The sequence below is a fragment of the Nicotiana tabacum genome, chromosome 24 (genome assembly GCF_000715075.1).
Source record: "Nicotiana tabacum cultivar K326 chromosome 24, ASM71507v2, whole genome shotgun sequence".
NCBI classification, from domain to species: domain Eukaryota; kingdom Viridiplantae; phylum Streptophyta; class Magnoliopsida; order Solanales; family Solanaceae; genus Nicotiana; species Nicotiana tabacum.
The window spans coordinates 60,212-77,675 of NC_134103.1; the positions used below are offsets into that span (position 1 = coordinate 60,212).

At 37.0% G+C, this 17,464-nt stretch overlaps 1 protein-coding gene across 9 annotated transcripts; it reads right to left on the reverse strand.

The window, feature by feature from the left end:
- Positions 1 to 5,669: 5,669 nt before the first annotated feature.
- LOC107789072 (putative splicing factor 3A subunit 1) lies at positions 5,670 to 10,602 on the reverse strand. Of its 9 annotated transcripts, none has more exons than XM_075247999.1 (7): positions 10,446 to 10,602; positions 7,192 to 9,350; positions 6,726 to 7,025; positions 6,351 to 6,432; positions 6,199 to 6,255; positions 6,013 to 6,084; positions 5,670 to 5,919 (listed from the first exon to the last, which is right to left on the reverse strand). In XM_075247999.1, the coding sequence occupies exons 1-3, from the start codon at positions 10,585 to 10,587 to the stop codon at positions 6,756 to 6,758; spliced, it is 2,571 nt and encodes an 856-aa protein (XP_075104100.1). In that variant the 5' UTR covers positions 10,588 to 10,602; the 3' UTR covers positions 5,670 to 5,919; positions 6,013 to 6,084; positions 6,199 to 6,255; positions 6,351 to 6,432; positions 6,726 to 6,755. The 9 variants fall into 9 exon arrangements, with proteins under 9 accessions (XP_075104100.1, XP_075104098.1, XP_075104104.1 ...); XM_075247997.1 differs by having other exon boundaries at positions 6,351 to 6,554; XM_075248003.1 differs by having other exon boundaries at positions 10,327 to 10,559.
- Positions 10,603 to 17,464: the final 6,862 nt, after the last annotated feature.

Below are 17,464 nucleotides of genomic sequence, written 5' to 3' on the forward strand. Positions count from 1 at the left end.
TTTCGCGTGCTATAGACCACGCCTTCCGCCATGCGCCCGGGAACCCCGGACCCGGATAGCCTAAAAAAATTTTGGGATATCAAATACGACCTAAGGAACCATTGTCACCGCCCCGCCATGACCGTTCCACTTTTTTTGCGTTTTACAGCTATAAAACTGAAATTCCGCCCGATTCCATATTTTTGTGTGCTATAGCCCACGTCTTCCGCCGTGCGCCCGGGTCCCCCAGACCCGGATCTCCTTAAAAGTTTTTGGGACATCAAATACGACCTAAGGAACCATTGTCACCGCCCCACCTTGAACGTTCCTTATTTTTTGGCGTTTTACGACCATAAAATTGGAATTCCACCCGATTTCCATATTTTCGCGTGCTATAACCCACGCCTTTCAACGTGCGTCCGGGCCCCCCGGACCTGAATTGCCTAGAAATTTTCTGGGACATAAAATACGACTTAAGGAACCATTGTCACCACCCCGCCATGACCGTTCCTCATTTTTGGCGTTTTACGGCCATAAAACAGGAATTCTACCTGATTCCCATATTTTCGTGTACTATAGTACACGCCTTCCGCCGTGGTCCCGGGCCATCGAACCCGGATCGCCTAAAAAAATTTCGAGACATCAAATACGACCTAAGGAACCATTTTCCCGCCATGATCGTTCCTCTTTTTTGGCATTTTACGGTCATACAATTGGAATTACGCGTGATTCCCATATTTTCGTGTGCTATAGTCAACGCCTTCCACCGTGCGCCCGGGCCGCCCGAACCTGATCGCCTAAAAAAATTTCGGGATATAAAATATGACCTAAGGAACCATTGTCACTGCCCCGCCATGACCGTTCCTCGTTTTTTGGCGTTTTACGGCCATAAAACTTGAATTCCGCCCAATCCCTATATTTTCGTGTGCTATAGCCCATGCCTTTCGGCGTGCGCCCTTTCCCCCTGGACCCGGATTGCCTAAAAATATTCGGGACATCAAATACAATCTAAGGAATCATTGTCACTGCCCCACCATGACCGTTTCTTATTTTTTGGCGTCTTACGGCTATAAAACTGAAAATCCGCCTGATTCCCATGTTTTCGTGTGCTTAGCCCACGCCTTCTGTCGTGCGCCCGGGCCCCTCAAACCTGGATCACCAAAGTAATTTTCTAGACATCAAACACGACCTAAGGAACTATTGTCACCTCTCCGCTATGACCGTTCCTCCTTTTTTGGCGGTTTACGGCCATAAAACTGAAATTTCGCCTGATTCCCATATCTTCGTGTGCTATAGCCCACGCCTTCCGCCATACGTCCGGGCCTATTTTAGTTCTTAACCGATGAGCCAAATTACAACTTAATACTTCCTCCATTTTAATTTATGTGAACCCATTTGACTGGGCACAGAGTTTAAAAAAAGAGAGAGACTTTTGAATTTGTAGTGTAAAATGAAGCATATATATTTTGTGTGGCTATATATTATTGCATAAAGATAAATTATTTCCAAATATGGAAAAGGGTCATTCTTTTCCGCACGATCCAAAAAGGAAATAGGTTCACATAAGTTGAAACGGAGGGAGTATAATTTATGCACTTTTTAATACAAATATTAATCACGAATGAGATTTGCTTCGTTTTTTGAAATTGAAACTCGTACATTGAAATTGATATAAAACATCCACAATACCGCAAATATTTCAACCTGGAACTCATTTTTTTCATGTAATTTTTCTATAAGAATGAACTAAAATGTTGCACCAATTTTGGGGAAAATGCAAGTTGAATGGGTAAAAGGCTGTTTTTCTCAAAATTGGCTCGGCCAAACCGCCTTGCGGCAGTTTGTCCGGCTAGATCTCGAAAAAATAGCCGAAATCAAAAAAATAAATCGCGTCAATCCGACAATCGAGCGCAAAGTTATGGTCGTTTAAAGTTTTGACTATTCACAATTATTTTTTTGCGCTTGTGCTCTAGTTTAGTATAAAAACGCCTACTACTTACATGGCAACGCGGTGTTACTATATCAATTTCCACCAACATCAATAATATAAAAAATATTATGATACTTCAACCTCATGTTGACCTCTAATTGTGTATCATATTTTTGTATTGTTAGATAATTATATATGATTTACTGTACACATTGTTGAAAATGCAAAATCTATATAATCCTTTGTACTGATGACAGTGCACAAAGATACCTTACAAAAACTTTCTGACACTATTCCAAATAATCAATCTTCCAACTTAGTCACGAAGCCGTATTAACCTTTATATTAACCTGAATAGAAGAGAAAATGGCGAAAGAAAAACTCAAGAATTATCTTCTACGTTCTTAATAAGGTTTTGCTTATTAGCCTTTAAATCTTCTAACATTTAGTTCTATGTTCTCATTAAGGTTTGAGCGAACGGCCCGAATCGCCTAAAATTTTATGGGCTCATCAGAAACGACCTAATGAACCATAGTCATTGCTTCTCTATAATTGTTCCTTGTTTTTTGGTATTTTAGGGCTATAAAACAGGAATTCTTTATGATTTTCGATTTTTCGTGTTCTATGTCCACGCCATCTTCATGAATTCGGGCGACCAGCTCCAAATCGCCTAAAATTTTGCGGGCCCATTAGAAACGACCTAATGAACCATAGGCATTGCTTTCCCATGTTTGTTCCTCATTTTTTTAGTGTTTTAGGGCCATAAAATAGGAATTCAACACAATTTTCGATTTTTTGGGTGCTAATGTCCACGTCATATTCATGAATTCGGGTGACTGACACCGAAAATCACCTAAAAATTTTTGGGCCCATCAGAAACGACCTTCGCCATAACTTTTGGGTTCATTTTATGGCGTTTTGAAGTCATGCAATACGAATTTGTGATTATATCCACTTTTACATGTATATTAATAAATGCTGATTTTGTAGAATTGTTTTGACGGATTTCGATTGGCCTGGATATTCGTAGGGCCATTGAAAACGACCTAGTAACCAATAATCATTGTTTCGCCATGAATTCCGGGTTCATTTTATGGCGTTTCGCGCATGGGCAAATTTATAAGGGATATGACGGGGCACGTGAACAATATCGAGGTATGTGTGTAGATTTAGCAAAAATAAGGCCCAATGTAAACTAATTGTTAGCAATTTTATGATAATTCTTTCCTGGGATATAATATTCTCTGTGGATCTCTGTTATCTCCCTCTTTGAGTACTCAAATTCTTTTATACTGTTTCTTTAAGGAAAATTGGAGAGGGCTGCTGTTTTGAAAGCCCGTATACGTGCTGGATTTAAGGAAACAACTGAACCTTTGATATGTTTAAGTGGAGGTTTGATACCGTCCCAATTCTTCATGATCTTGATTCTTGACCATAGAACATATAGCGTAAAATAAGCTGAGTATGCTAAATTGCTGCTTATTCTCAATGGACAATAGTGCCTTGAAAGGAATGGTGGCTGCTGGCGCGATCCGAAATCTAACATAACTGCGTGCAAAGGTGTGGCCGCACCCGTGTCGGATCCTCCAAAATATGTTATGCATTTTTGGAGAATTCGAGTGACATATCTGACATGTATGTTCTTGGTATAGGAAGTTACACCTCGTCTCATGAGAATATTGCTTATTGAATTTTTCAGTCCAGAATTACATCCCCACTTGAAATACTTTTAAGAGCTCAATCTTTCTATTTGAGTCGTACTAGCAATCCTCTTGCTAGGATTTACTAGCGGCATAGGGAATTTTAGAAGATAAGCGGCTTATTGAGTTGCTAGTCCCTCTTGAACATTAGACAACTTAATTTTTTTTTCCCACCTAACTGGCTTGCTAAACAATGGAGAATGTTGGTCAGAAACCAGAAATGGAGAAACATTCTCAGCATGCTCAGTTCAGTAAAATCACTACTTTCTTGGATCTGAATTTCATGAAGTTTTAACTATTTTATGTGCTTAAAGTTGATTCAGTACTATTAGCAAATTATTGTTCAACATTCAAGATAGCAGAACTCTGACTTGAAATGTATAATGTCCTACTTCCCTTAAAAATTCCATTTCTTGAAATTATGAAGCTTCATATCCATGATAATCTTTAATGCCATCATTAATCTATTTGGTAGGAACAAGCTTGTTCCTACCAAAAGTTGGACGGGTCCTTATATTTTCTATCCTAGCCAACTGTTGAAACCGTATGATTTTCAGTTCCTCTTGGGACCCTTTTTGACATTATGGATCTTGAAGAAGCAGGAGCACAAAGAGTCACATTTAGTAGAAAACTACAATGAGATTCCTAATCCTCCTTTGCCAATTGTTGAGTTCATAAAATTGGTTTCCCTTTTTCTTTTTCTTTTTTGGGTAACGTGCCATTTGTTGTTGTGATGATTTCCCTTTATGTATATAGAGTTCTGCGCTGTAAATGGAGGATTCATCTGTGCTAAAGGATACATAGAACGACATATCCTTGCAAAAAGGAACACATGATTTTTTATGTTGTCCAGTACTATTTATATCTCGTACTTAGTAATTGGAATATATATGCGGTCCCTTAAACTTGCCTGGTTTTTCCATTTAGGCATTTAAACTAAGCTTTGTTTTTATTAACGCCTCAACTTGAGTCATACTAGGGTGGGCATTGTGGGGGTTGGGGCGAGGGGTGAATTGTCTGAGGGTAGGTGTATCTGAATAGGTGGGGCGTTGGGTGATGTGGCCAAAACTGACTGGTTGATCTGGAGATCGAAACTCACGTGCTTTTAATTTTTGGCTAATGGTCAAAAAACTGAAGTATTCAATAGGAACAAGGTTTAATCAAGGTGTCAAAATGAAAAAGTCAGGCAAATTTAATGGACCGCATATGCATTCAGCCTCATATTATTGTGCCCATATGGTGTCGCTAGAAGGAACAAACTCATCCCGCAGGTGCATTCATCTTGTCCGGGGTCACAAACTCAACAATAAGTAAACACCAGCATTGTGCTCAATCACCCCAAATGAAGTACATATCACTATCTTCGACTTCTTTCTTCTTCAACTTTTTTCTTTTAAACTAGTATCCGCATCGCGTCAATCAAATCTCATATAGGTGGAGAACAATAGTACGTGCGACCCCTTCTTTCTACCCCTCGTTGGTCATTCCCCTACTACATGCTTCCTCTTCTACTTTAACTCTGACCCCTCTAATCCCTTTTCACTCGATCATATAATCAAAAAGTTGTTAGCAGGAAGCACTCCATAACGAGAATAAGCAACATATACCCCTCCATAACGCATGAAGACTTAAATTTTCTAAGGATGGTGAAACCTACATAGGAAATTAACTAAGAAATGGCCATGTGGCGAACTAAGTGATTTAGTCTTAAAACTGAAAATTAAACGAGTCAACAAAGCACTCTACCCTCTCGGCGATTATCTAATTCAGGTAAAATCCAAGCAAACTCCTTGATACTTCATTGTCTCATCAAAAAAGCCACCTCATCTAGAAGTCGCATCCAATGGTTTCTGTTCATAACTTCTGCTTGCTAGGGAAAGCTGGGCAGTAAAAAGAAAACACATGGATAGAGAGCATGATTTCATAGGACGCAGCTTCTTAAAATGCCCATCACATTCCCAGCTGCCAAATCTCACTAGTACTAATATCATCAATTGGAAGTGAAATTATGATCAATAGACCCCACAAATGTGGCGCAAGCTACAAACTGCACAAAAGTATAGACATATAACCTGATCAATCAATTCCGTTAAAAATTATAGCTAATGAACCTAAAATGGCACATTATCCGCCAAAAAATAAGGAACTTCGCACAAAAGTATAGACATTATATAACCTGATCAATCAATTCCGTTAAAAATTATAGCTAATGAACCTAAAATGGCACATTATCCGCCAAAAAATAAGGAACTTCCAATATTACAAAAGCATGTGTCAATCATTGCGACATCCTCTGAAAGCCAGGGCAAACTGCAAAAAGAAAAATGTTGAATCTTGATTTCAGCCAACAGGTTCTCACCAAACAATAAATGAACACGCCAATGAAAAGGGCAATAAGACTACCTGCTTTCACTATCGAGGTCATAAAACAACCGACAAATACAGCATATATCACAGACCTTAACAGGGGTAAAGCTGTGTTGACAAAATAAACACATCAGAGAAACCATAGTCACTTTCTCCATACAGCAGACTCCATCAAAACAAACCAAAACAATGAAGGGGGCTCAAGTGCCCCAAAAAACGCACCACAAAAGAGGCAGCTGTGCTTGCGACAAGTATCTCCCACCACGACAAGCACATCTTCTACAGAAATAAGTCATAAAGTCCAGATAAGAATCAGAGATATTAAATTGCTATGTGAAGCCTCTAAAATTATAAGGAATATCTGCCAAGAATACATTAGATAATTCTAATCCAGAATGGCCTTGGACTTAGAAGATACAACAAAATAACAACTGAGCTCTAGTTAGGGTGAAGCAACTGCACATGTTTAGACAAACACAAATTAGTAACATAAACACAACACAGTCATTGCACTTATATAAACATAGAACTAATAAACTTCCTGTTGTCCTCATGGATGATCGCCAACATGCCAAAATCTGTAGTAGATACCCACAACCATCAGCTTGAAGGAGAAAGTTGATTAAATTGCAGAAAGAAAAACTAGAAGTACAAGACCAATATAATCTCCAAAATAACATGAAAGAAGTATGGAGAATTCTTTAAATTCATAACAAGGATTAGATATGCCGAACAGTTCCAAAATAAACCTTTGAAGGCCATGCCAAATAACTCCCCATTCATCTCTTTCTGCCACCACGTTCTCTCAGAGAGAGACTGAGAGTTTCTCCAGATGCAACATTATAGTATGCAAGAGACAAGTTGTCCTTGAGAAAACCAGCCTTTCCACTCAGCTTTTGTTTGTTTGCAGGAAGCTGGACCTCCCCGGAAATCTTCTCTTTTAGACTGGCAATGGTTTCAGACAGAGATTGCACTGTGATTTCCAGAACTTGTCCTTTGAGATTCCCTTCGTCAGTATTCGGCACAGATACATTGATCCTTGCAGGACCCTGCAATAAAACCCAGCAGGAAACACAATTTGCAAGGATGTAAGTAAGCATGAGGCATTAAACAAAGTTCTAAAAGAGACCCAGACAATTATGTAAAAAATTGTGGGGTGGGGTGTGTGTGTGTGGGGGGGGGGGGGGGGCAAATAAGAAAGAAAGATATCCCTACCGAGTGCTGAGCCAAAAACTGCTCTTCAGGAATGAGAACAGACTCATCAAGCTTTTGCCTCTTCGGCTCTGGCTCTTCAGGTAGAGGAGGGGCTTCTTCTGGTGGAGGAGGAGGAGGCATTCCTTGGGGAATAGGAGGAGGCGGAACCATAGACATTCCGGGCTGGGACATCGGGAGGGGAACAAAGGGTCGAGGTGCTCCCAAAGGTGTAAACTGTGATCCAGGAGGTGGTGGAATAGGATGGCCATGTGAATTCATGGCCACTGATGGAGGCATTGGTGGACGATTTACCATCAGATTTTGCTGACCTAGCATCTGTGGCATGGGAGGAGGTGGGGGCCGAACCTGAGGAATCATGTTAACCATAGGAGGTCGAGGTGGAGCAGCAACCCCAGCACTGGTGGAGGTGGAATACTGGACTGTATTAGGAGGCCTAGGAATATTCAGCGCAAGCCCAGGAGGTGGAGGTAGTGGCCTAACAGATGGAAAACCAGGCCTGGGAGGTGGAGGAGCCTGCGGACCGGGAAGGTTTCTTTCATCATTTGCAGCATCATTCTGATCATCTGCATTAGTGTTCTGAGACATTGCCTGGCTTGCAGTGCGACCAATGCTACCTGTGTGACCATCCCATATGACCTGCTTCGGCTCTTCCTTTTTTTTCTCAATCTCAGCCTTGACCGCATTTGAAACTTCTTCTTCCGTAGTACCAAATATATCCGGACGGGTTCTTGCAAGTCCAACAATGTTCCTAGAAATCTCATCATCCTGCGCAAGAGTTGTCTCCTTAATCTTCGCAAACATCCTGTCTTTCTGTTCCTTGTACTTCGGATCAATGAGAGAGATCCTCATATGTTCAGACATTTCATTAATAGGTATTAGCTCACCAGTTATAGGAGAGACAACATACTTAGTTGGGTCCCTTTCTGCGGGGATCCTCTCTTCAGGCCTCTTCCAGTTCTTCACAATCCGCATAGGTGGGTCCTGTTCCTCTGGAATTGCCATGGTTTCAACACTCTTGACATCACCATTCTCTTGAAGAGTCGCAGCTCTCATACCTTCTTCGACTAGCTGCACCTCTTCTTCATCCATCTCCATTTCCACCTCTTTTCCGGGCTCAACATACTCTTCTTCCTCCAATGTAGGCATCTTGCTCCTCCTTATAACCTCCTCAAGGGTCATAGGTGGAGGTAAATCCAGATCTTCATCATCAGCAAAATCTATAGTCTCAACGACAACAAAATCATGCCAATCAATCATAGCCATCTGCAACCTCTCCTGTTCTATCTCATCTTCAGCTTTCTGCCTAGCCTGCTCCTGTGACTTTTCCCACTCCAATCGATGCAGACATCGCTCCAGGACTGTTGTCATGTCAGCGGCACTCTTCCGCAGCTTATCCGTCAAGCCTTTAGGAGGCATCAGAACTTTCGAGTACGCATCCGCAAGTGAAGTGAAAAACATGAACATGCTGTGAGTAGGCTTTAGAAAATGAAACTGCGGATTATTAATCTCCCTGCTCGTCAACCCTGTTAAGAAAGACTTCCCATTTCTGGCCACAAATTGTGCTGTAAGCTTAATGATATCCAATTCTTCACCTGTGATCCCTTCAGGGAGTCTAACAGTATATTGCTCTGCCTCAGGTGGCTCAAGAACCCTTCTGACAGGTCTAAACTGAACTGACGGATCAGGCCTAGCAGTTGCCTCAGCACCATCAGCGGTAGGAGGAGCAGGGGCCGCTTCTTGGTCTGCTGGTTGAGTAGGCTGCTCTCCAGAAGCCTGATTCTGTGAACGAGCTTCAGCCAAACGGTGCTGATAATAGGCATGGTAAGGATCAGAAGCATTCAGGAAGTTAAATTTTGCATTGCCAGCGTTATTTAGAACAATCCTCTTCTCAAATTCTGGGCCATTCTTCGCCACAAACTGTGCAGTCTTGTCGACAATACTCCTAATATCTGGAGGCGGATAAATGATACCAATGGTTCTAGTATGTGTTGCAACAGACGTTGAAACATTATTGGCTTTATTGGTGTCCTCTTCATTTTCCTCCATGTTATCATCCTTTGGTTCCTCTACCACCTGCGCTGGAGGTGTTGGTCCCAGATTCCCATCCAACGGGGGCGCTGGAAGGGGTAATATTGGCGTGGTGCTCAACATTTCTATCCCTGCAAGTTGCAGCAAATTCTATTTAAAAAAAAGATCAAGCAGTTATGGTGTAGCATAAGCACCAATAATAGTATTAAAGAAACCCAAAAAATATGCTTCTATCTTCATTTTGCTTTCCTCAGGCAAACCCCATGAACATGCTCATCACCTCAGTTGCCATTCAAGCAATCGAAACCTAGAATAAAACCTATACCTCAAGTTATTCAAGAAAGAAACCCCAAGAATATGCTGATAGCTTCATTCATTCAAGCAACCAAAAAAAAAAAAGTAAGCTCAACGACTCATACTTCATTCAAGCAAGCAAAACTTAAATACAAACTTACACCTTACCTTTCATTTAAAAGAGAAAAAAAAATGTGCTCATAATATCATTTCACTCAAGTAAGCAAAAGCAATACATATGCGTAAATCTTCATTTTCTTCATTCAATCAAGCAAAACTAAATCTTTTTGATAGAATTTTCCTTCAATAAATTTGTGCTAACTCCTAAGCTAGTTTTCTTACAAATGCTTAACCAAAAGAATTAAAAGTTTAACAGAAGAAAGTTCATAGATTAAAAAAATACAAGAAACTTGTAATGTGTCGAAAACCAACACCACAAAGACTGCTCTATCTCTGATTTATGTTCATATAATACACTTAATTACAGTCCCACAAAACAGCATACTATCACTTTGGCTTCTAAAGCTCTTTAATTTCGTTCAATTCTCTTCCGTGAAAGAGAAATAAAGCGACATCATCCGGATTCTATACTAATTCCGAACTCATTAAACAAAACATTCGAACAGCAAATAATGGATCTATAAACGATTTTAGGGTTTTATATACTTCGTAGGAGTTACTCAAAATTTGTTTAACACATTTGAATAGAAACAACTTAACCTTAAAGCACCAAAAGCAAAACGTAAAAGAAAAGTAATGATGACAAAATTTAGCTGCTAATTGCATATTAAAGGACACAGAAAAGGAATTTACCTGATTAATAAAGCTGGTAATGAAAAATCAAAACACAGAGAATAGTAAAATAATTTCTCTGTTTGCCTTGGAAATGATGAAGATTGAAGAATGAAAAAGTTGAGCGTGAAGTCGCGAACCTGTTGAAGACTTGAAGAGGAGAGGAGTCGCTCGCCGAGGAGTTAGGCGGTGTACCGTAGCAAGCAGCGGCTGTTTTGATTTTTGAGAGAAACCTAGCGCTAGAAACAAGGGAAAGAAACCTAGCCTAACTCCAAAGGGCATCTGAAGTCGTGACTTGGGTCGGGTTGCGCTTGGGTAGTTGGGTTGGGCTTACTGGCTTAGGGGTTGAACTTGGGTTGGGAACTTGGGCTCAGTATTTGGATTATGATTTTTACATATCTATACTATGTATGAAACTTATTTACCCTCCCTAATCAAGTTTTAACTTAATTATATAGGCATATACAATTTACCAATTATATATAAATTAGTATTAATGAGTATCCCTTTATATTATGAATTAAATAAGAAATCAATTATTTTCCCATTCATGCTCTCTCTCTCTCCTTCTCTATTCTTTCATTAATTTTCTTCCTTCGTTTTTCTCTCCTTTTTATCCTCTTTTTTATCAAAGAATTTCAATTATTTTAATATAGAGTTTTAACTTAGCAATTTTATTTCATGTTGCACAGTTGATGTTCGAATTAAAATTATCAATCAATAAATTTTGAAGGTGTTTGATTCTCCGCTATTGACAGCAAATAAAAAGCTTCAAAGTTTTGAATTTGAATTTAGATTTTTAAAAATTATTGTTTGTTTTGATTGGGTGTTGTTGCAAATAATTGGAAATATTCTTTGGATTTTATATCTCAATTTTGAGGGTGTTTGGTGAAGATTAGACTTGATTTTGGCTGAATTTCTGATTTTGAAGAAGAAGAAGAAGAAGAAGAAGAAGAAGAAGAAGAAGAAGAAGAAGAAGAAGAAGAAGAAGAAGACGACGACATGACAAACATATACTTACGAAATTGTATTAAAGTTGTATTTAAGTTGAATTCTGTTGTAATTATATATTTTTTTATTTGAATGTTGTGTGAAAGTTAAAAAATCATACTATATTATAAGTATGAAAATTTTTAGGTGAATTTAATTTACTAAAATGCCCATAAAAAGTTGAATGGCTATTTTACCCCTCATTTAAACATAATTTCTTTAATATTTTTGTACCAAAAACCTACCTTTCAATAAATGATAAATTAAGTTGTACAATAATTAATCAGGTAAATGGGCATAAGAACAGGTAGAGTAATTTTCTTGCAACAACCACTTAGCAGTCTATTCATTACCTTAGAATTGCTTTTCATCTTCCTATACCTATTCAATATTTGGAAGTTCTTTTCAACTTCCACGAGTAAATTTTTTAAACCTTACATATTGCCAAACTATTGTACCATTAACGTTCTCTTCAGGAAGTTTTGATATCCATTATTCTTCTTCATCATCATCATCTTCTTCTTCTTCTTCTTCTTCTTCTTCTTCTTCTTCTTCTTCTTCTTCTTCATCTTCTCATCTGCAATGTGATGCTCAGTTATGCGCCCTCTTCTTCCTCTTCGTGAACGCGAGCTTCCCCACGCAAACGCGATGCATGCTGAGCCCAGGCCTTCGCGAACACGACCCCATTATCATTTTGAGCACCCTAGTCTCGCCCCAAAAGTACATGTTATAACATTCCCAACTTGTCGATTTTTGACGAACCTTATTTTCTTCAATTCGTTTAGCTTCTAAGCCTTCAAACCCTCTTGGTACTTGGTATTCATGATATTAATTATTTGTAACCTCTAAGTTAACATGATCAACTTACTTGATATACTTTCACAGATGATCTCATTTCATAGCTTACATCAGTTGACTCGTGGCGTACTTTTACGTACGAAAATATGGGGTGTAACATTCTGCTTCGTATTTATTAAATCATCTTTTGATATTCAAAAACAATAAAAGCATCAGTATATAATTATTTATAAATTTATGTGAAGATAGTATTCGAATCTATGTTAGAAATTATACGCTTTTATATATGTTAAAGGAAAATATAAATTATTGTAGTGATATGATAATGATAACCTGTGCAAATGCTTAATGTGTTTAACATTTGAATAATTTTAGTTTGTATTTAATTTTATCTCTCTATATTATATAAATTTAGGTGGGTTAGTCAATACCAATTTTTGACAATCGTAATAAAGTAGTACTATTGGGTGGCTGAAGAACTAAGAGATAGATCTCTTCAATCATAGTTGTCATGCTTTGGTCGTTTTAGTTGAAAACATTAAGGTTGCAAGAATTCTAAGAACTGATCTCAATAGTTAGCTTTTTAATGACCTTGAGGTAAATGCAAATGATTCTTGAAAGAACAATTTTGTTGTCTTGATATGCATAAAGTTACTAATAATTCTCACTAAATAAAACGTGTTGCGTATGTACAAATTGTGAATTTAATATTAAATAAACTTCAAGAGTTCTGGTCATGACATACCAGTTGAAACGTGAAATGAAACATATATTAAAAATATCTTTTCAAAATAAAATATTAGGTGTAAGATACAATTGTATCACATGTTTGGACCTAATAACATCAAAATTAATTTTATTACACACTGTTACACTGTACTTATATACTTCAATGCAATCAAATTATTCTAAAAAGTTTGTATTGATTGACAAGGGATACACGTGCAACGCACGTGTCCAGAAACTAGTAATTGTATAATATATGGATCGTTGTATGAAATTTATATTTAAGTTATAAGTACTATCTTTTTAAATAAAGTTGTTGATATGTATCAAAATTGTATTAAGAGAGGAAGTTTTGATTGGAATTTCAGGGAGGAGGAAGAATACACCACTTATAAAATATATACAAATCATATAAAAAATACATATAAAAGACATATTGTATAAAATTTGTATGAAAATTATATTTAAGTTGTATGATGTTGTAGTTGTATTTAACTGGGTAGAAATGATGTATGAAAGTTGTATATAAATTGTAAATAAGTTGTATACTATATAATTAGTTGTATAAAATTTATTTTTAGTATATATATTATTGTAGATATTCAAATTTGCATTAAATTTGTACGAAATATATTTTTAATTTGTATGATATTGTACCATACATTATTCTTTTCTTAGGTAAAAGAAGTATGCATCTTTTCAAGAACCCAATGTTAGAACCCATCCTCAAAAGACCAAAATTGGGTTCGACGCTTATTCAGCACTAAAATCTACAATCCAATTTCCACAACAATAGCTTTTATTGGGCTGATGAGTAAATTCTAACAACGAGATTATTAATTACCCCTACTAATGAGAGAGAGGGAGAGAGAGAGAGAGAGGGGGAGAGAGAGAGAGAGATTTCTTTGGCGTAAAGAGAAAGTGTGAGATTCGACTGAATTATGCTATTTAGAAGCAGAAAAAAAAAGATAAAGGTTAATTTACATATTTTGGAATAGAATTTTGATAATTTAATCCAGATCTATTTTTTCTATCAGTTATTGTGTCTATAGTCCAGAACAAATAGTATGAGAGCAGGTGCCAGATGATCTTGGAAGTAATTTCTTACGTAGAATTCTTTTTAATTTATATTGCACTAGGAGTAACTCTTAAAGACGTTTGGTAGTATCTAATATCTCAATAACTGGGGGAAACTGGAGAGGAGTTGTGTCCTCCTTATTGAAAGAGGATCGGAGAGAAAATAGAAAAAAAAATATTACTAAATCCTCTAATTTAAGGCAATAATAATGGATTGTATATAATTTGAAAGTAATCATTATTTTAGGGCGGGTAATATACAAAATCAGGACAATTTTGATAAATAAGTTTTAAATATTATATAGTAAGGAAAAAATTCCTTTCGATTGACTGAAATATCGAAAGTTCAATACCAAGAACTGTATTGAAGTACCGAACTTGTAAAAAATTCATATCATATTAGTACCAAAGAATCGAAGAATCAATACCGAAATACCAAATTAATTCGATCCGGTCCCTTTTTTAATTGTTCGAATTTTATGCTCACACTTAATTTTTGTTGCTTCGGGTAAAGAACAAGAGAAAAGACGAGGTGTTGATTTGGACGGATATTAGCCGGCAACGAGGGGGGATATAAAAGAACAGAACAATCAAAAAGAAAAATATGAAAGAACAAATCCAAGAGATGAAATTGAAAAGACAAAGATTTTTAGTAGGCGTTTGGCCATGAGTTTTGGATGTTTTTTTCCAAAAAAAAAAAAACATTAATTATGTGTTTGTTTATAGAATTAATCTAGTTTTTAGGAGATTTTGAAAATCAAATTTTCAAATCCCAAATATAGCTCAAGACCTATTTTTGGGCCAAATTACGACCATTTGAGACTTTTTAGCTGAAAAAAAGACTTTTTAACATGTCAAAATTTGCCCCAAATTTCATATCTAAACACATTTTCAATTTCACATCAAACTTCACCCAAATCAACTTTTTTAAAAAATATTTTGGAATCTATGTCCAAACGTTTAAAAGAAGGAGCATTTGTAAAGGTGAGGAGAACTGGTGCCTAAATGCAAAAATATCTCGCAACTCTCTTTTGTGTTATTTTCTCTTTGCCCCTTTATTTTTTGGGGTTATAGAAATATGAACCTATTTGGTTTCTAAGCATCTTTTTCTTGGGTACTAGTTTCTGAATACGAGTGTTGCACATGTATCTCATGTTAATTTGTACAAATAATGTATATCTCATGTTAATCAGTACAAATATTTTAAAATAATATATATAATATTAAAACACGAGTGCAATGAGTTACACAAAATTTGAAGAAAAAAATACAAGATCAAAATTATTTTCATGAAAGAATATCTTCATTTTCTGGTGGCGATCAAAGTTGCCTTGATGGTGATCAAAGTTGCCTGGGGAGAAATAAACATTTCTTTAGTATGTGTTATTTTATTTAAATTGTAATATTGTTTTAATGATAAAATTTAATGTAACAGGTAATGTGCAGTTCTTGCATATTCTTTAATTAATTTCATGAGACAATCCGTATAAGCACTATGACGACCCGGTTGGTCGTCTTGAGAGTTATGGCCCTGATCCCCTATTAATTGTTTCTCCCATATCTATTTCTGCTATTGTGTCTTACCGGGAGGGCTTATTTTGGTTTTCGGAATGAATTGAGACACTTAGTCTCTTAATTGGAAGCTTAAGTTGAAAAAGTCAACAGGATGTCGACTTGTATGTAAACAACCTTGGATTTAAATTTTGATGGTTCCGTTAGCTCCGTTAGGTGATTTTGGACTTAGGAGCGCGTCTGAAATGTGATTTGGAGGTTCTTAGTAGAATTAGGCTTGAATTGGCGAAAGTTGGAATTTTGGCGATTTTGGCCGACATTGAAAATTTTGATATCGGGTTCGGATTGATTTTTCGGAAGTTGGAGTAGGTTCGTGGTGTCATTTTTGACTTGTGTGTAAAATTTGAGGTCATTGGGACGTGATTTAATATGTTTCGACGTTGTTTGTAGAATTTAGAAATTTTAAAGTTCATTAGACTTGAATCCGTATGTAATTCGAGTTTTTGATGTTGTTTGAGGTAATTTGAGAATTCTATTAAGTTCGTATGATATTTTAGGACTTGTTGGTAGGTTTGGTTGAGGTCCCGAGGGCCTCGGGTGAGTTTCGGGTGGTTAACGGATCATTTTTGGCCTGTGGGAGATAGCAGATTCTGGTGTTCTTCAGTTGCTGGTTTCCTTCTTCGCGTTCGCGAGGGGTGTTCCGCGATCGCGAAGAGGATCTGAGGCAGGTAGGAATTTTATGCTTCGCGTTCGCGATGTCAGTCCCGCGTTCGCGAAGTCTGAAATCATAAGCCTACGCGTTTGTCACACCTCCTTTTTCCCGGGGGAATAGGAAAGAAAGGAGTTTTTCCAATTTAAGTGACATTAATCGAAATGGGATTATTTATTAGATTCAGAGTCGCCACTTGGGATAAAAGCTGGTGTCCCAAGTCACCGGTTTATTTTAAATCCCAAATCGAGGAAATTTGACTCTGTTTTACGGTCCGCAAACACAGAAGACCGGGTAAGAAATTCTGTTAACCCGAGAGAAGGTGTGAGTCACTCTCGAATTTCGTGGTTTTAGCACGGTCGCTTTAATCATACCTGGCTTAATTAAATGGTTTAATTACTCATTTTAGAACCTATGTACATTTACCTTTTTACCGCTTTTAATTGCTTGATTATTAGTAATTATGGAATTATCTTAAAACGAGTCATGCGTACGTGTACTCATTTCATTTGGCGCGTCAAGAATCATGTCACGCGTATGTGTACACAACTAATAACACCTTATTTTATTAAGATTATTTTGCCCAAAGTCGCGCGAACGCATACTTCGTTTTCAATTTTGGAAATCAAAATTATGTCACGCGAACGTATACATAGTTAATCAAAAGTGTGCCTAAAGCACACTATGTTTATTATTCATTTCCTAAGTTCGAGATTACTGCAGTGTCACGGATTATGGAGGGATTGTAGGAAAAATTAAACTAATTTAGATTCCCTTAGCTAGTCCATTAGATCATTAAGATGTTGGAGAAATTCTGTTATTTACTAAATTCATTAACACTAGGCTTTGCAGAAATTCAGACTTATTGGGACTCAAAGTTATTTAAAAGGGCTAGAACCAATCCTTATTGTTGAAAAATTAAATTCCATAAGCTCATTAAACATTCTAACACGAACCACTGATTTGCCAACTTAATCCATCTAACAATTTAATGCATTCATTCAAGAACACAGGCCACATACATCACCAAAATAGATAAACTAATTAAAGTAACTAAGAGAGATACTACGAACTAAGGCAGTAGAACTGAACTCATGAATTTCAGATAATCATGTAACAATATTCAAATATAAAACGCTATAGCAATATTTAAGTAAAATTAGATAAGAGGATAAAAGATGAACCTTTGAATAAGCTTTCCAATATATTAACAAGAGAAGTTCAAATGTACAGCAACAAATTATTTGGAAATTGTGAACCGCGTACGAAGACCTCAACGAACTTCGAACCTCGACTCGACTGTTTTTACCCCGGACTAAACTACCAAAAGAATTAATTTTTCTGCAG